Source organism: Battus philenor, unplaced genomic scaffold (assembly GCF_028537555.1).
Source record: "Battus philenor isolate CCGP_79_NKW_IND1 unplaced genomic scaffold, ilBatPhil1.0.hap1 SCAF_29, whole genome shotgun sequence".
NCBI lineage: Eukaryota > Metazoa > Arthropoda > Insecta > Lepidoptera > Papilionidae > Battus > Battus philenor.
In genome coordinates, this window is record NW_027181692.1 from 6,754,295 (window position 1) to 6,775,140 (window position 20,846).

General features: G+C 31.5%; 1 protein-coding gene across 2 annotated transcripts in view; it reads right to left on the bottom strand.

The window, feature by feature from the left end:
- LOC137926274 (uncharacterized) overlaps window positions 1–20,846 on the bottom strand; it is a 122,661-nt gene continuing 101,815 nt past the window's right edge. For both annotated transcript variants that reach the window (XM_068769868.1, XM_068769869.1), the window contains one exon: window positions 1–530. In XM_068769868.1, coding sequence (XP_068625969.1) covers window positions 338–530 — 193 coding nt within the window. In that variant the 3' untranslated portion in view covers window positions 1–337. The remainder of the gene's footprint in view (window positions 531–20,846) is intronic.

Sequence of the window (20,846 nt, forward strand, 5' to 3'; positions counted from 1 at the left end):
ATCACAAATGTTTTAGGTTACTTTTTTTCAATATATAAATAGTTTATATTAGACGCGGTCATTTACAGTGAGGATTATAAGAAAGTCAGAGAAGAGGCAAAAAAACCGAAGTCTGAATGTAGCTTGAAAAATTACTCGTCTGAAATAGCAGTGAGTATTCCTTTATGCTTTATTGAGTTTATTAATTTACCAATAAGGCTCTTTAAAACCACGTTTCTATAACAGATAAAGGAATAAAAATAAAACAATATAATTAAATAATATAGTTAATACAGTAAAAGCGGTAATAAATATATAGGAAAATTTGAAAAGAAATATTTGGTTTGTATAGTAAATATTAATAAGGTAAGTTATCTCTCAGGAAGGCTTGCTTCATGTATCCCTTCCTCAAGCATTTACCCCACCAGGATCTTTGCGTGCACATCTTGACAGGCTTGAGGATGAAGCATTTGGTCTGGACAACATTGAAGAACAGCTTGCCTACCATATTGGAGACGGAAGTGTCGGCAAGTTTCAAACAGGCGCGGAATCTGTGGACATTTAAATAGTATCTTTAGATATTATTCTAATATATAAAATTCTCGTGTCACGGTGTTCGAACTTGAACTCCTCTGAAACGGCTTGACCGATTTTTACCAAATTTTATATGCGTATTCAGTAGGTATGAGAATCGGCTACTATCTATTTTCCATACCCCTAAGTGATAAGGGTGGTCCACACCTAAATTTAATTTTTAATTTTTTAGACAATTTTTTTGGTTTTTATTTTATTATGATACAGCATACAAAAATACATACAACCCTAAATTTTCACCCCTCTACGATCAACCCATATCTCACATTTGTTAATTAAAAACTTTAATTTTTTTTTGCAAAACAACGTTTGCGGGATCAGCTAGTATATATATATAAAGTGAATTATATCTGTAAAATGCTTTAATATGAAACCCGGCTCATCTGTTTCGATAGCGTTCTCTGACATAATTTACAAGGTTGTTCTACACCGCAAGATAATACAGGTGATTGGTTTTAAGTGTAATATCTAAATCAGTGATTCCCAAAGTGGTCTATATCGACCCCTAGGGGTCTATGACAACCTGCAAGGGGTCTACGTCAGCGAAAAAAAATTTTTTAAATGTTACGTATATATTACATAACAGATGCAAAATTTTTACCTATTTACTTACATCATACTATCTTATAATATCAAAACATTTACATTATTTATAAAAGTACCTATGAAGTAAAAAAATATTATACTTAGTCTTGCCATAAATATTGTTATAAAGAAAAGCACGATTTTTTTTTATACGTAACATTTATTCCTTTCATAGTGAGTTAGTTTAATACATCAATATATAACTATTAAAAATATACAATGTTTATTCGAAGTGGTCTCCATTGGCTGCAATACAGTCTTTTAAACGTTGAGGCCAGTTATCAATAGCAGCACGAACTCTTTCTAGAGGAAAATTCTTCACTGCCAACCGAATGGATCGTTTTAGGGACTCCAAATTATCATGGCGTTTAGAGCAAGCCTTACTCTCTAAAACTGACCATAAATCATAATCCAATGGATTTAGGTCAGGACTTGACGACGGCCAGTTTTCAGTGCTGATAAAGTCCGGAACGTTAGTTTTCAACCAAGATTGGGTGGATCGAGCTCTATGACCCGGTGCCGAGTCTTGTTGAAAGCACCATTCTTTGTTATTGAACATGGTGTTAGTTAAAGGCTTAACTACCGTCTCAAGAATGGTATTTTGATAAACTTGTGCCGACGTTTTAATACCTTTTTCACAAAAATATGGCTCAGTCACCCCTTCATAGCTAACACCCCACCAAACCATCACTGAAGTGGGATAATGCCCACGTTGTACTCTGTTTACTAATTGCGAAGCTTCTTTAGAGCTTCCAGCATAAATACGGTCATTTTGTTTATTAAAATACTGCTCAATTGTAAAAATTTTCTCATCCGTAAACAAAATTTTTTTGTGACCTCCCTTTGCGTACCGCTTAAGTAGTTGTTTGGATTTTACCACCCTATTCTTCTTTAAATTATCAGTTAAGAAGTGACCAGTACGTCTCTTATAGGCTGCAAGTCCTAAGTCATCTTTTAATATACGCGACATGGTTCTAGGAGCTATCTTCATCTCCCGAGATAAAATCTTTTGCTTACGGACAGGATTTCTTCGAATTCTTTCCCTAACTGCTTTAATCACCTTTTTCACACGAACGGTACGTGGACGGCCAGATCTTTTTCTGTCACAAACAGAGGAGGTATCATTGTACCTATCAATAGCCCGGTAAACAAACATTTGACTAATACCAAGCGGGTGGAGGGTTTTAAAAATTGCACTTTTCTCCATACCTACTTTATGTAAGGCAATCACAGCGATTCGGTTCTCTTTATCACCCCACTCCATTTTAATATAACAAAATATTTAACAATATAATGGCGCGAAAATAAGAAAACACATCAAGCAATCATATAAAAATGACAGATTCCAAATTCAAACGTAATATTTTCTTTTTTTGAATAGTAACAGTATTTATGGCCAGACTAAGTATATGATTATAAAATTGCAAGTTGTAGGATGTTGGTTTAGTTGGTATAGTAGATATAAAATTTTATTTTGAGTAGTTTTAATTTAAATTCAATTAATAAATGTTTAAATTAACATGTGTTTTTATTTTAAGTTTTTAACACTAAACTTCACTGCAGTTAGAAATTTACAGGAAATCAATATCAGGTTAGTAGGGGGTCTACCCAACACGGAAAAACATGGCATGGGGTCTGCGACACAAAAAAGTTTGGGGTACTCTGATCTAAATGGTAAATATATAGTTCATTTGTCACCATTAAACCTAGCTTTTGTACCTATTTCGAATCACTCTGTATAAAATGATCACTCTGAAATATGTTACATTAATTTATACTATATACTAGCTGACCCGGCGAACTTCTAACCGCCTAACAGTCAATGAATATCGTGTTACCTTATAGCTGAACTAATTCAGGCTTTGATAAACGTAATATAATACAATGATACAAAACAATATTAATTTAGATAGAAATATAAAAGTGTTTTATTATGATGAATGATGAATACATACAGAATGAGAATAAAAATTAAAAATAATAATCATAATTAAAGACTTCAAACACAAGTCAGAGAAAAATGATTGAAAACTATGTTGTACAGATTGGGATACACTCGGATTGATTCATTAATCGGATTCTCATTCAAGCACCTTGTGGTAAACGACATTCTTTGTTTTTTGGTCAGGAGCAAGAACAAATAAAGCCGACATGCAACGTACAATTGACAATGAGAAAAACATGCATTTTCTAGATTGAGGCAATAGTCAAGGATTGGCCCTGTGATTTGTTGATCGTCATGGCGAAGGCAAGACGAATCGGGAATTGAATTCGTTTAAACTCAAAGAGCATATCTGTATATATTTGTACAAAGTACAGATAGTAAATAATAATTATTTTAATATAATACGAATTATAAAAACGCATTTTTTACTATTTTATCATTACGTAATTTATGAAACCGTTGATATTTATACAGGATGTATCAAACATTATTTGACAGCGAACAAAGTACACCTATCCCACGATTTACACGGTAGATACGTTCCTGAGAAAAACGTATAAATCGAAAATTTAAATATTTCAAGTCAAAACCGTGTAAATAAACTTACAGAAAGTGCATAATTTTGCCATTTAACAGTTGTGATTATTTTTTCAATATTTTTTGGTGTACACAGAAATAAAAATAAAATGCATTGACAAGTTAAAATATTTAATATATTAAATATATTACGGAAACATTGTTTTTTATTTAATTACAATACATTGAACAGAAAAACATAAAATAAAAGCAAAGGTGTTTTATTATCCTTTATCACTGTCAGAAATTACACTCATTCTTTTTTTCGAAATCGAAGGTTCGAATTCACTTTCATCACTCGAAGTTATTTGTGCCGATTCGATGTTTGAAGCAGAAATATTTACATGAGTGATGGTAATAAAATCGGTTATTAAAACAAAAAAAAAACTTATTTGGAAAACCGTGTAAAAGCGTGTAAATCGGGGGATAGGTGTATAATCATACATTCACTCTTTTAAATCTTTATGCTTATAATCAATCACGCTGTATAATCTTGCACTGAACAATTCAGCCAACATTCTTTAAGAGGAGAAAAATCGATAATATAAACGTTTTTTAGTAAGGTTGTGCTCGAAGCTTCGTTGCTAGATCTTTAGCAAAGTCGATGCGCAAGCGCCAAGGTGTCTAAGTTAGTACGACCAATTTTCAACAGATGGCGCTAGTGTCGTTCCAATGAATTTCATATATCGCCGCGACAATAACAAAGGCAGTCGCTTGCACGAGTAATATGCCCATTCCCTCTTCAGACAGAGTATACCAATAACTCGCTTTGCGTCGTTTCGTTTTGCATTTTTTTCGAAATTGTGTAAAAGTTTAGTGTTTTTATATATTTTATTTTCACATCAGTCTTACAGTATCTGTCTTGAGTTTCAAAATGTTATTATGGAATGTATATATCACCTACAATATTGACCTTATGCTATCGATCTTATGTTTATAGTAATAAGGTTCATTTTAGCTTGCCTTATTCAGTCTGTTGATTCATTTCTCTTTCTTAGATTTGTCATTTTGGTTTTATTTCTACTTTCAATATATAATCAACCTTATATAAATCGGCATTGGATTGATTTTCGTTTACATGTTTGTTATTGCATATACACCAATACCTCGTTTTGCGTTTTTTTCGTAGTTGCGTCGCTGCTTAATTAGCACTAATTTTCACTGTGCGTCGTTAGATTTTCGAGGTTGCGTTGTTTTGGGTTCGAGTCTTTAATTTTTTTTTTAATTTTCTTTTTTTTTCATAAGATGGCAACACTTTTGTTTCTAATTGCGCCATGCTATCAAAACTCGGAGATGCCCTTTCTAACTAAAAATCAACGCAATTTGAATACAGTTTTATTTTCATTTTGTTTTGCTAATTTTAGAGTTCAGTTTTAATTACGTAGTGTGTTGTGCTTTTTTAAAAAGAAAATAATAATTTTTTATAAATTTTTACTTGTTGTTTCTGGTTACAAAAAAGGTATATATTTTTCCAATTTATTTATTGGCAGAGTTATATTAATTTCGTTTTTTAAATGTTTACTTCGTTCAATTTTACTTTTTAAAAAGTAGTATTTTCGTAACCCTGGAACCTATCTTCGATCTTTACATGGTTTGCTATAGAAAATCTTAATTCGCTTTGCGGTGTTTCAATTTGCGTCGTGTTTTTTTGGAACGTAACCACGACGCAAAGTGAGGTATTGGTGTAATTATTTAAGTTAGTAACTTTAGTTTTTCTGCGGACCTCTATTCTGACTCGATCTAGTAACTAAATTCTAAGTGTAGACCTTTCAATTGCTCTCTGCATGATCTTGAGTCTTAAGACATAACTGACAACACACATTAGGTAAATCCTACGTTTTTAAACATCGAAGTAATTTGAATGGAAAGATATTTCGAAAAAAAGACGATTCAAGCGTTATAGATACAAAAATATCACTAGATACATTCGCACCGATACCCATAATCTAAGTTACAAAGTTACCAACTAAGAAAATAAAAAAGATCAAAGAATATACGATAAAAAGAATAATAAAACGGGCGATATCAACCATCCGCGAGGTTTGAAATGACCGTAATGATTCAAATGCAACCGTAGCTCCAATAAAAACATTCAATAAAATGAAAGAATTGAAACGTGAACGAATTTTAGAGCCGATATAGATCTGTGGCGGCATTTTGACGTTGCTCTGTGAAAATTTGACACGTGTGACTTATGTCAGTGTTGCCATAAACAATTATTATTATATTAGGTAGAATGGTTATAGATGTAAAAGCTTTAAAGGGTGACACTTATTTGCAGTCAATTAACGAACACCCTATATAAAGTCAAAGGGTCGAGGACTGTGATTTGCGATCGTAAGCCGCAGATTCAAGTTCTAAACACAATCTCATATAATTCACAGTTATTGCTTTAATTGTATAGGATTGGCAACACTCATAAAGGAGTTTCAAGATTATGGCATATCCCCCCATAGATATCTTTGGGGGAAGCCGCTGGAGGGATAAACTTTAAGGGGTGATAGTATAACTTATTTAATGGCAATTAATGAACACCCTATAGAAATATCAATGGTGTCAGACATAATAAATAACGTAATGATAGTATAGTAAAAAAAGCGTTTTAAAATAAGGATTATTGAATATATAAACAAATTATTTTTACTCTGTATCCCTACAGACTGTACTGCCAGAAGTCATTGGCCCATCGCATTCGAATAGAAAAAAAAATGTAATATATTTTAGAGTGACTTTAAATGTGAAGTTAGGAAATAGGTTTTAAGCATATTCGACCATTCAAAGTTTTCACACCTAACAATTACAATGTAGATTAAAAATATATAATTTACGTTTTTAATTCGTTTTTGTTATTAATAGTGTCAATAAGAGAATAAATAAAATACGTGGTTTATTTACAAAAATAGTCCGGTTTAACTAGATTACAGTTATTTTTCGTGAAATTATGTGATGGTGTAAAAATTGCATTAAATTTGTTTCAATTGCTATATGACATGTGGCCGCCATCTTGTTGACAATACGTATCATATCCATATTTGCGGAAAAACAAAATTTATCACTGAAAATCGTACAATGTCACGCGTGGAACATTTCCTATCTTTAATTTAAAATTCAATATGTAATCTCTTATCTTTTATTACTGTAGCTACGGCGCCATTTTAATTTTATTTATTGTTTATTTAAAGTCTTAAAAATAATTATATCTAGTATATCGTTGGCAGTTGTACTGGTTATAAATTGTTTTACAGCCGTCAATGTCCTTATTAAATAGCGAAGTAATTAAAAGATACATTTAAATAATATAAAATTAAAACTCAAGTAAAAAATTGTGTTAAGGCATACACAAATAATTTTTAAAAAAGTAGGTAAAAAAGTTTCTATGTAAATGTCAAATTTGACAGCCTTGTTTATTTTGTAAATTAATTTATTTATACATTTCTTATACGTTGTATAAACAAGATCTTATAGCCGATGATATTTTTATCAGCTATTTGGGCGATGCACAGATAAAATATAAAATTGAATATAAAGAAAAAAATTATTAACATAAATAAGAACCTGATATAAATATATATTACAATAAATTAACATTGTTGTTTCTTGATAAATATACAAAAAAAGAAAAATTTATTTAAAATAAATAAAAGCAGTGGCGTACCTAGGGGGGGGGGGGGGGCGGTGGGTGCGGTCCGCACCGGGCGGCACTTACCTTGGGGCGGCATTTTTTATATTTACTTATAGTTGTTAAAAGCAACTTATTCATTTCATATTTATTTTCTTTCTTGAATAATAAATGAAAATTCTGTTCCCAACATCGTAATTTTGTTAAGAATTTTTTTAACAATTTCAATCAGTGTCGCTAGTTGCGAAAGAAGCTTCTCAAAATTGAAGTTGATTAAAAATTATCTTCGTTCTACAATGAGTCAATTAAGACTACAAAATCTTGTCAATAGAACAAGAAATTACAAATAATATAAATTTTGAGAGCATTATACACGATTTTTCTAGTATTAAAGCTAGAAGAGTAGGTATTATATAACTATGTTTACGAGTGCATACAAATATATCTAAAAAAAATTTACTCTGTGTATTAATTAATACTGATTAAATAACTTAATAATTTATTTATGTAATGTGTATTAATTTATAAAAACCACTATTTGATTGACTTATAATAGAAAGGGCGGCAAACTGGAGATCGCCCCGGATGGCAAAAGTTCTTGGTACGCCACTGAATAAAAGTAGATAAACATTTAAGTTCTGTGATTTAGAAAGTTCATTTTTATTGCCGACGCCGCGCACCGTTTCCCGCCAAATTTATGACGTTTCGATCATAAAATGGCGCGAGAACTGCCCTCTAGACTGACGTTTAGTATATGTTTATATGTCTGTATTAATGTGTGTATGTATGTAATTCGAATGAATTATTATTGGCCGTAAAGGATAAGTTATTTGAACGGTTACTTGATCCATACTTAATGCTTTATTATCTAAGCATTTTAATGATTAAAATAGATGAAATAACTTGTAACGTATCAGATCGATATCTGCTTGTTTTATTGGAATTTTTTACGGATTAGGGTATTTTTTATGGCGGTACTTAAGGAGAGAGAGTTTAAGTGTGTGAAATGTGAAAAAGGAGGGTAAAAATATAGCTCATTTGTCAGCAAAAAAAAAACGCTTTTTCAGCTATTTGAAAACTTTTTGTATTTAATGATCATTTTGAAATACAGTCTAGTTCTCGAGTTACGACGAAAAATTTTCTAAAAAATATGTCAATTTTTTTATTGTTTTCGTCACATATATATCTAATATCAGACAACTAAAGATTTTCGAAGGTACAACGCAATATTCACGAAAGCAATTGCCTGTTATGATGAAATTTATAACGAGAATAAAAAACAAACTGTCCAAGCAAAATTGGATTTGTTTATAAAACAAAAACTACTACACTCATTGATAAATTTCAAGACACTGCAATGAATATAGCTCAGATGATAATCGACCATAATCCAAAATAATGCTTATATATATACTTATTCATGTATCTAGTTATTTAATTAACCAACTATAATAACAATTAAAAATCAGAAATAAAAGCCATTATATTTGTTTATATCAGGGATGAACAACTCGCGGGCCTTCGAGGCAAGTAATTTTTAATTTTTTTTTGTATTTTTTTTAAAAAAAATGCTAGAATCAAGGCTTTAAAGATAATAAAAGTGTATATTTTGTTGTAAATCAGTTGATTACGAACATTAATTACGTTTAGAGCATGGTTTGAACCTTGAATATATACTTTATTTTTTTTCACGGCCCACTGTTTTTTAAACTGCGGCCCTACGACCAAAAAAGGTTGCTCACCCCTGGTTTATATAATATATACATATATGTCTATCATATTATATTATTTATTTTTGTGTGTAATTCGACTTACTTTCGAAGCTGTGAAACCGAACTCCGTCGTAAGTCTAGAACTGAATGTATGTTTTTTTAATTTTTATTTTATTAAAATTCGACATGTCAATAACCTGCAAGAAATGATTTTGAATAGGGTTGTACCAAACATTAACTGAAAGCCATGCATTCACACTTCTTTAGATTTTACATCGATAACCAACCACCCTATATTAAGTAGGTACCTAATAAACTGCACATAAAATAACTGGTCAATTAATAATAGGAAAAATAGAATAAGAAAAGTGTAGTTATGTATTAAAAAAGCACAACTCAAAGAAAACTGTGATAAAAAAAATAGAATAGGTAAATAATAAAATAAAGAATAAAAAAAATTTACCTAGCCACCTAAGAGTAATTAGATGAATGGAAGGAAGGTGATGAAAGTAAGAAGGAATAAAAGAACAAAATGAAAGATATTGTGATGGAAGTAAGGTAAGAATAAAAGAAATTGAGAAGTATAACAGTGAGTGAAGATTTAAGATGAAAAATCTGAAAAACTTATTTGTAAACAAAGACCCTGATCCCAACTAATTAGGGGTACGAGAGGCCCCCAATAGCGGAGGCCATTTAAAAAAAACTACCCTGTATATTTGTAGGCAGTACGGTTTATAGAGACAATATAATAAACAATAATTAATGTTAATGTATGTAAAAAGTTTAAAAGCATAAACATCCATAATTAATCATCCTGTATGTAAATAAATCTCAACGAAGAGCGAGACTAAACCTAAGAGACTGCTTTTTCTCCAAAGGAATTTGTTTTAAGATGCTCATTAGGTGTCAAGAAAAATAAATGAGTTGTCAAATGAACTATACAATCACCATTTTAAACTTTTTAGTCTTATTAACAATTATCCGGCATAAATAAATAAAATATATTTAATAATGAAATAATTTTCGACGAAAACAATTTGGTGCCCGGAGAACAGCGTGGCGCGCGATAAATGGCGCGAATGCCGCCATTACGTCAATGGCGGCCTGTCAAACGCAGTGCGTTCGAAAATCGCCCGAGAGCGCTTAGCGGTGCATCGGTTGAAATATTTCCCGCTTTTATATGCACTCCCCTATTACATTATCTATAAATGTGATATTTATTCTTCGAATATATAAATGAAAATAGTAATTTAATTATTAATCTTTTATATTGCTATCAACAATTATTATTTTTTAATTAAATATATTATTAAAAATGTAATTTAAAAAATATATATGTAGTTTCGATTTTGGCGTCTGAAATATTTACCGCTTTTATATGCACTCCCCTATTACATTATCTATAAATGTGATATTTATTCTTCGAATATATAAATGAAATTAGTAATTTAATTATTATTCTTTTATATTGCTATCAACAATTATTAAATTTTTATTAAATATATTATTACAAATGTAATTTAAAAAATATATATGTAGTTGCGATTTTGGCGTCTGAAATATTTCCCGCTTTTATATGCACTCCTCGATTACATTATCTATAAATGTGATATTTATTCTTCGAATATATAAATGAAAATAGTAATTTAATTATTATTCTTTTATATTGCTATCAACAAAGATTTTTTTATTAAATATATTAATATAAATGTAATTTAGAAAATACATAGTTGCGACTTTATATAGCTCGACTCGATGAAGTTGCAAATATTTTAAAATAAGATTTCAGGTATTGTTCAATAACTTAATAAAAGATAGTAGACATTGGGAATAACGTGTTCGCTTCCAGAATATTTTAATTTATATTAAATATGTAACCTAACTTTTTCATAATCATAATAATCATATAATAAAAAAAAAACATAATATCGCTTGTTGTTATTGGGTCTGTGGCATTTCTTTCTAACCGGTAGACTGAACTTGACGTCAAATAGAGATGATAATCTGTAGTAAGTTGAATATTTTTTTTTTTGAGTTCGATTTCTTTTTTACTCTGTGATATTTTGCAAACGGTTTTAGACTATATTTCTTACATTTCTTTTATTACATTTAAGGCGTTCTTAAACATGAGATACCTGCTCCTTCACCATCTTATACTAAATTTTAATATTTTTATATATATACATTTTTATATATTTTATATGATAGTTGCTAAAGCGGTAGCTAAGTTCAGGTGATTTTTCAGTCGCTGTATATATTTATTCCGCTAGTTTTAACACTTTTAAAGTTCTTGTGTTCAATGCTTCGTGGATATTTGAAATGATTCTTAGTGCAGACTTTGAATAATTTTGTTTTAGTGGGCAGAAACTGCAATAAAGATGTATTTACCAACGTTGCAAATGCAATTAGTACTAATATTTTTTTTAACAAAACATTTCTGCAATGTCAAAACAGTTCTGCAAGAAACTTATTAAAATATATAAACTAGATCGTATATATATATATATATATATATATATATATATATATGTGTAGCCCAGCGGTAGAGGACTGAAACATTGGCACAACCGTTATTACGCAGCAAACGATTGAATATACTTTTTAAAAAATAAGAATGAACTTATTTAAAAATAGAACAGGATAGCTGACGAATTGATTTCTGATTCACAGTTCTTTATATACAATTCGAATGTCATTAATAAAATAAATTACCAGTGTAAACACGACTTTAGTTGTTTATTTTGAGCAGAGAACATTCTTTTATTATTGCCACTGCTCTAAAAAAAAATTCAAAGGATGGGCAGCAGTGTTCCCTGCGTACCATAATACCACACTGCGATCTCCAACTCGTCTGCCAAGCGTGGCGATTATTAGTATAATGTTAAAGTTAGATTAGCTGGTATTTTTTCACAGTCGTGCGCCAAATATATTGGTCACAGGAGAGTTAGTTTCTATTGTTATTTTGGAGTTGCAAAATCAAAATCAATATATTCTTTATTCGAATACTGTTACTAATACTTTCGATGTCAATCACCATAAAATTGTTGTCATCATTGTTGTCCCTGCAGCAAGCTGCCGCCGGCTCGTAAGGCAGTTCTGCTGCAGCCGACAGGCACTCAACAGTTGCTCTTTACAAATATAGCTTTATAAAGAGCGCGCGACAATAATTAGTTTCCTGAGTAAGCATAAACATTTAATTCCACGCATTAACATCAGTATAGTATTCTTTGATTAAATGATATACGTTTTTTCAATATGCATTCTCAAATCATTTCTCTTTGATAAGATACGGTTTTAGTTACAGATCAATCTTCTGTGCGAATGTAAACTTACGGAATGTTGTTACTCATTTTAACTGGAGTATTCTCGAGTTAGACTTCATTCACCATTCATAGATTCGTTCATTCAAAGTTAGTTCACTCAATGTTAAGTTCTTTAGTATTGTCGGGTTTATTTAAAATATATAAATAAAAATGCATAATTATCTAATGTTAACGTACATAAATATTTTTTTATAAATAACATAATTATATTTCAAAATTTGAATTAGTATTTTTAAATTTATTATTTATTATCTGTCTCTGCAGGCTGAAATGTCAGAAGTCATTGTCCATTCGCATTACATTAAAAAAAAATAATGTGACATATTTCAGAGTGATTATATGATTGTAAATACTCCTAACACTCGTTTTTGGGGATCTTTCATTCTCCCTGATTTATGTGTGGGACTACGAATTCTGGTAAAATGAGTTTTATAGTTTTTATTCTATATTTTCTTTCTTTCTTCGATTTATCTTTTGTTTTCTTTTACGCTTCATGTGACATATCATTCTACGCTTGCAGATCTTTCTAGTATCTCTATCCTGGTGTGACTTTAAAGTATTCACTCTTTTAACCCTTTCCACTCCAAGGCTGTTATGTAGCATCGATAAAATTTAATTGAATTATAGTATCTTGCGATTCTGGAATTTGTTTCATTCATTCGTGATTCAAACATTTTAGTAGTAGTTATATCAAAAGATAATGATAGAAATGTAAGAATAAAATAAAGATTAGAAATAAAATTGTACCTAGCCACCTAAGAGTATAAAAGATGAGGAAAGGAAGGCGATGGAAGCAAGAAGGAATGAAAGAACAAAAAAATAATTGCAAGATATTGTGAAGGATAAAAGGAAAAAATATAAGAAATTGAGAAGAATGAAAGTGAGTGTAGAATAAAGATAAAACCATGAAAAAATTATTTGTAAATAAAGTCCCTGTCCCAAACAAAATAGGGGTACGAGAGGCTTCCAATAGCGGGGGCCATTAAAAAAAAAAATAAAAAAAAACATTTTAGTAACAAATCTCCTTTCTTGTTTTAAAATTTTCAGGCGATGAAAGCAAGAAGGAATGAAAGAACAAAAAAAAATTGCAAGATATTGTGAAGGATTAAAGGAAAAAATAAAAGAAATTGAGAAGAATGAAAGTGAGTGTAGAATAAAGATAAAACCATGAAAAAATTATTTGTAAATAAAGTCCCTGTCCCAAACAAAATAGGGGGTACGAGAGGCTCCCAATAGCGGGGGCCATTTAAAAATAAAATTAAAAAAAAATATTTTAGTAATAAATCTCCTTTCCTGTTTTAAAATTTTCCGCAAAAAGAAGTATTACTAGGGGTACGGAAATTTCGTATTTACGAAATAGATGCGAATAAATGCGAAAATTTCTTATAAATGCGAATAAATGCGAAATGTATGCAATTTTTCTGTTTTTCAAGATCATTTTTAAATGAGTTAATTAATGAATATACACACTTTCATAGGTAAATTCAGTGATGTCAACCCCGTATCATAGACCCCTAAGGCCTACGGGATATATTTCTTGGCTTACTTATCAGTTAAGAAGCTCTTTGTTTTGTGTAAAAGACATCTGGTCAGTTGAAAATCCCTAATTTTTAGAAAAACGCCTTATCTTTTTTTCGAACTCTGCAATCAATGGGCTAATCCATGAACTCATTAATAAAAATATAAATCATAATATGCATGACAATTTGTTGGCCGTCAAATGCAACTTTTCGTCCTTTGATGGAGCAGAATCTAATACAGAGTATTTGACATCCAACTTTACATAGTGGACGCTTAACTCATCTTTAAAATATACAATGTCATCGTAACAAACTAAAAAAGAACGCTTAAGGTTGCGAATATTAATTTTTTTACGATTTTTTAATTAACTAAACTTGTCAAATGTTAAGGCATGCACCTTTAATTTTGAAAAATTTTTGTCGAAAAATGCCTATTACCCCAAATTTAATAAGTTTTAAAGTATAAATGCGAAATTAATGCGAAATTTGCAATGTTTGAAAAATTTAAATGCGAAATTGGTGATTTTTTTTTGCGAAAATTCCGTACCTTTAAGTATTACGTATCACGTATCACTCGACAGTGGAGCTTGTGGAAAGAAATCAGTGTCGAGTGACACTCGACATTGGAATGGAAAGGGTTAAGCCTTTTTTATTCACCTGTATAAGTGTGAACTAAAGCCATTTGGTAGTGGGCATGAAATGTTTTTACAAGGCTACCAGCCATCAGCTTCCGATCTGCGTGGCAGAGGGAGCGATGCCAGCTGACAAAGCCTCGTATTTCGCACTTAACGAGATCTTAGCGGTTTTATTCTTTGTATGGTGCTTTCGCCACAGAGCAATGCAGGGGCAGAGCATGCGGAAATACTAAATAATATATTTTAGATGTAATAATTTATATTTCGAAATATAACATATATCTTTATATAGATAACCTAATTTTATAAAGGTACATATAATTTCATATATATTAAGGCTTTGTAAATAATAATTAAACCATTTCAACAGTAAGATGTTCAAGGCTGGATATGTCCTTCCATAAATTTTAAAATACGACTGACTAGAAGCGTCTTGCATTCAGCTTTTTCAAATGACTTTAACAAGGCCTTCTGTCCCGTCGATGCAATGACCAGATTGTGGTCTTCACTCCTGTCTTAAGACATTTGATGGTCTACATAAGTTACTATCCTTAATCTGCGGTTGTCCTGATTCCTTTCCAAGTAACAAACCTCTGTAAGAAAAGGACCAATATTTAGCCACTTCCGCACATGCAGTGGTAGTCGTGCAATGAAATGCACCGCCCGCCAGCCCGCTGATGAACGCGTATGCGGCAAACAATGCGAATCACACAACCGCCACCGCCAAATCACTCAACACGTGTTTCACCCCTCCACAGGGCATCTTCAGAAGTTATGTTACACCGATTAGTGCCAAACACAGAGTCAAGAAAACCTCTGTCATCACGAAGAATTGTCGGGATCTATATAGCTTTTAGTATATATGTACTGCTCAGTGTAATGCGTTTCATGTACTTCAAACTCACCCAGGATTAATGGAGGGGGATATGCAGGGAACTTTGTTTGAGATCATAAATAAGAAGATAGGTAGAAGATCTAAGATTCTGATTCAAGTGAGATCCAAGTTAGTTTGTTTTTATTTATTATTATAATCATTAAAGGTATTATACTGTATTTAATTTAAGTATATATAATATTTAAAATTCTCGTGTGTATTGAACTCCTCCGAAACGGCTCGACCGATTTTCGTGAATCTCAGCGCGCATATCGGCCAGAGTGGAGAATCCCACATCTATTTTTCATTCCCTTAAATGTTAAGGGTGGTCCACCCCTAATTTTTTTAATTTTTAGACAAAATACAAAAATACATACAACACTAAATGTTCATCCCTCTACGATCAACACTTACTTTTTTTTTAATATTATAGAAATAACATACGTGGAAATACGTTTGCGGGATCAGCTAGTATGCTATATAAATATGTTTTGTCTATATATGCATGTTAACTACCCGTTATATATACTTCTACTATTTCCATACTATAGTTATATGTAAGATATTGCCTAGTGTGATACCGCCATTGTGTTTTCTTTACTATTATGCAACTATGTATATATCTCTAGCATGTACAATAAAAAATATTAAATTGAAATCAACAACGTAGCTCGGAAAATTGCTAGTTTAAGTGACAGTAGCCGGGATACATATTTCAACATATGGCCGTTGGAGTCAAAAGATTCTTCAACGGAGATCAAGAGTCGGAAGACGTCGTGGGCATAAGCTGCCCACTAGGTGGACTGCTGATATAGTTAAATGTGGGCAACGCGAGGTCACCATGATAGCTACAACTTTGATGGTGTCGATATTTGTAGGTGGCCTATATCTAGCAGTGGGCGTATAGCCGATAGCGGCTGGTATGATGATATCAGTGTCTTAAACACTGTCTAGATCTCTCTTCTTTTTATCAACGGCTAGGACAAATATCGGTACATGTGCACCCTTATACAGGATATGTGACCTCCACAATTCATAGTTATGTTAGTGATATTGATATATTCTCGTGCTCTCTCGTATCTTTTAAAAATCAATTTCGTTCTAAATTCTATTGAGTACATACAATGCAATTTAAACCATAATATAAATATATAAACCATAGTCTTTGATCCCTGTTTAGCAATGTTCTTATTTGTTTTTTCACTGTTTGACTATAAATCATTAAATGTTCTCAGTGAGATAGTTATAAGGTAACAACTGTAACTAATTTTATATTTCTAAGCTTCTAAGTTTGTACTTTTTTACTGCCTTTTGTTACTGTTTATCTCCAATAAAGTAAATAATAAATACGTTGATGATGAAAAACTGCCTAACATAGATAAAAGTTTTGTTTTTAAAGGAGTTTTCACTGCTGATTTTATTTAATGTTTTATTATGATAAATATAAAATATATTTCCTGGTACTGTTTGTAAATAGTGACAATGTTGAGAATCAAACACGCTATTTGTGAACGTTTTGGATGGATGCATAATAAATTATAAAATATAAACAACACTGTAAAAATAATTATAAATTGAAAATAGCATTTAGTTATAAAAAGCTAACTTTAATAGCAGTTAATAATAGCATGTGCTATAAATCGCTCTGGCATTAGTCTCTGTGATGTTATTACTCTGTAATCATTCCGAGACGGGCTTGTCGCGCACTCTCTCGCTTCATTTGGCAAAGTTCTGGTCAAGCGACTCTAGTGATGTGCCATCGGCTACTTTGATTTTTATCGATAATTAAAATTATTCATATATTTCTTTAAAAATGTATTATCGTTGACTATATTACTTTATACATAGATTTGATTACACAATTGGATATATAATTTTTCCCTCCATCATCATCATTGTTACAGTCATCAGGCATTTAAGGATATGGGTGTATCCTATAGATTTGCATTAGGACCAAGTGGAAACGACCTATCTTGTTTTCAAACATCTTAATAAGGTTATATATTTACCTGGGTGAATCCGTGGTCTCTGGGTGAGATATGTTCCCCGAAAAATCATATAAAAATGAATAGACTAAATATTTTCCCAAAACGACTTGCAAAATAATTAATAATGAAAACTATGTTACATTTATGAAAAACAAAAACTATTAACTTTTACCATAAAAATATTAAAGTAACGTACAATTAAAATTCAGTTCATAAACACAAAACATATAAAATTCGTATTGAAGTTAGGAATAAAAATAAATTTAGAAACTTAATTTCTTGATAACAAGTAGAGATGGGAAAAATGTATCACTAACAGGAAAAGTGTGAAATATATGTTTTCGATGTTGACATATATATCACTCTGGTCGATGCGGCTCAGAGAGAGAATAAGGCAGCTAACACTAAACATATATCCTTTATATCTTCGGCTCTTTTAGCTCACACTTAGAACTCGGTGAGGCGGAATGAAACGTGTGAAATATTCCTATTAAGCATTTCATGTCTTTGTCATAAAGCACAACCAAGCTAAACGCACGCGCGTGATGTTGTCGTTCCGAAAATCCGTAGTTTACATTTTTAATACAAACATGCAATAGCTGTCCGTCTCTCTCTTTTACCTGTAAATTGCTACATAAGCCCATCTCTCTCTAACTCATAACGAGCGGCAACTCGTCACGCAAATTGAGTCTTAAGTATAAAGGCATAGAGATACAATTGCAACACGCGCGCTAGAGAGTGATTACATCTTTTGCAAAGATACCCATCTCTAGTAACAAGCGTGTAATTTTATTATGGACTGTACCAAAAATACTTTATCAGTAGATATGTAAGACATGTCCAGCACAATTATCGGGTTAAAGTAAGAAAAGGAGCAATATTTAGCCACTTCCGCACATGCAGTGGTAGTCGTGCAATAAAGTGCACCGCCCGCCAGCCCGCTGATAAATGCGTATGCGGCAAACAATGCGAATCACACAACCGCCACCGCCAAATTGCTCAACACGTGTTTCACCCCTCCACGGGGCATCTTCAGGAGTTAGACATGTAGGAGAAAAACAACATGTAACACAGAAACATAAACATTTAATATCGGGTTTAATTCAAATAAAGAATTTCATTTTTTAACCGTTTTTTTTTTGTTATAAATAACACATATACATAATAATACTATGCATAAACTGACATGCGGTATATTTATCTATACGGGGAGATCAAAATATTCCTCTCAATTGTATTTTCTTACTGTATAGATATATTTCTGTATTACACTGTCAAAATTAGAATTAAAAAATGAAATATATGGCTTCGTGCTAGATCAAAGAATTTGTTTAAAAAGGTATATACATCCTTATTGTTTTTTTTTAATAATGCAAAAAAAGATCGTGTAAAAAGACAGTTGGGAGTATATATAAGTATATGTCGTGATAAAGAATATTTTCGAATTGAATTTAATCGATAAAATATATTTTATCGATTGGCATGCACAACACTAGCTTTCGCGTAAACCATAAGTGGCTTAGTTACAGTACAAGTGCCGCCAAACACCGACTCAATGCGGGCACCCCGAGAACAAAAGGCGGATTATCGACGAATTCCGGCGCCCGAAAAAGAATTAGCGAGAATAAAATGTTTCTAACTTTGTATTTTTTTCCACATCTCTCGTTAGCTGAACATGCTGGTCAGCAATGAGGTTCTATATTTATTTTAGCCCCTATGTAACCGACGCCTTTATCGTTCTATCGTGATTTGAAAAAAAAAAAGAAACACACATTTCGGCGGTAAGCTGTAGACGAACGCAACACTAATTGCTTACGTTTTTTTTTTCTATTTGTACGATTTATTTATAACCAGACACATTGTGGTATGAAATTACAGATTATAAATTTCAAATGAAATTTTAATTATCTGTTAAATACAGGACTATTATTTACATGTATAGAAACTTTAAAATAGTGAATGTTTTGTTGCAAATTAATATATAGTACACCCTTTTGAATATATCGAACCGCTGAGATACAAATGTACACTTGGTGTATAAAATAATTATTTAATTTTCTCTTTTTACTTCCATTATGAAACTAACACACAACTGTAATTCTAATTATGTTTATTTAAGTAGGCAGTTATACGTAATTTGAATCTTCAATTATTTTAACATTATAAGCAGTAAGCCGAGAGAAACACAACAGATGCTATTAAATGTAATTTAACAATGTTTGATGTGTACATTATAATATCAACCGTGTGAATGTAACAACAAACAAAGTTTCACACCTTTCTTATAAACTAAACCAGTGATTCCCAAAGTGGTCTATATCGACCCATAGGGGTCTATGACAACCTGCAAGGGATCTACGTCAGCGGAAAAAATTTTGGGGGTCCATGAAATGAAAATGGGGGTCCATGATAGTGGATCTCAACACATATACTGATAGTACCTACTTACTTACATCATACTATCTTATAATATCAAAACATTTACATTATTTATAAAAGTACCTATGAAGTTAAAAATTTATTATCTATGTTTATAAAATTGTGTAAGTTGTAGGATGTTGGTATAATAGATTGGTTTAGTTGGTATAGTAGATACAAAAATTTTTTTTTGAGTAGTTATAATTTAAATTCAATTAATAAATGTATGTTGAAATTAACAAATAATCATTAATTAATATACATATACCGCCATCTATTGGAACATAGATTGTATAGTGTTCCTACCGTCATTGTTATAAAGTGAAATGTAGGTATGTTTCTGAACGTATAATAAAAGTTAGTTCTGTTCGAATCTCACAACCGGCGTTTTATTATAGGTTATGGGCCCAGTCGAGTTATAAAATAAAGTGTTTTTCTCGCGAAAAGACTTGCACAAGCGTGCCGATTAGTCTACGCAGATTGAGAACTATACGTTTTGTGAACTGTGAGTTGTGAAATGTAGTTAAATATCAAAAATGGCAAATAACTATATCGTGAGCGTGCCTAAGCTGAAAGGTCGGGAGAACTACACAGAGTGGGCTTTCGCAGCGGAGAATTTTCTCGTGTTGGAGGGAACTTTTGATTACATCAAAGTCACTAAACCCGAAGAAGCCGCAGCCGACTTAAAAACTAAGGCGAAACTGATTTTAACTATTGATCCATCTCTTTATGTACATATAAAAGAAAAGAGTTATGGGAGAATCTCAAAAATTTGTTTGATGATTCGGGTTTCACCAGAAGAATCAGTCTGTTGAAGACTTTGATTTCTATACGTCTAGAAAATTCTACATCCATGTCTTCGTATGTCACTCAAATAATTGAAACTAGTCAAAAATTAAGTGGATCTGGTTTTAAAATCAACGATGAATGGGTCGGATCGCTACTTCTAGCAGGATTATCCGAAAAATATTCACCGATGATAATGGCGATTAAACATTCAGGGATTTCAATTACCGCGGACGCCATTAAAACTAAGTTATTGGATTTGGAGGAAGACAGTGGCGACGTGAGTGGAGCA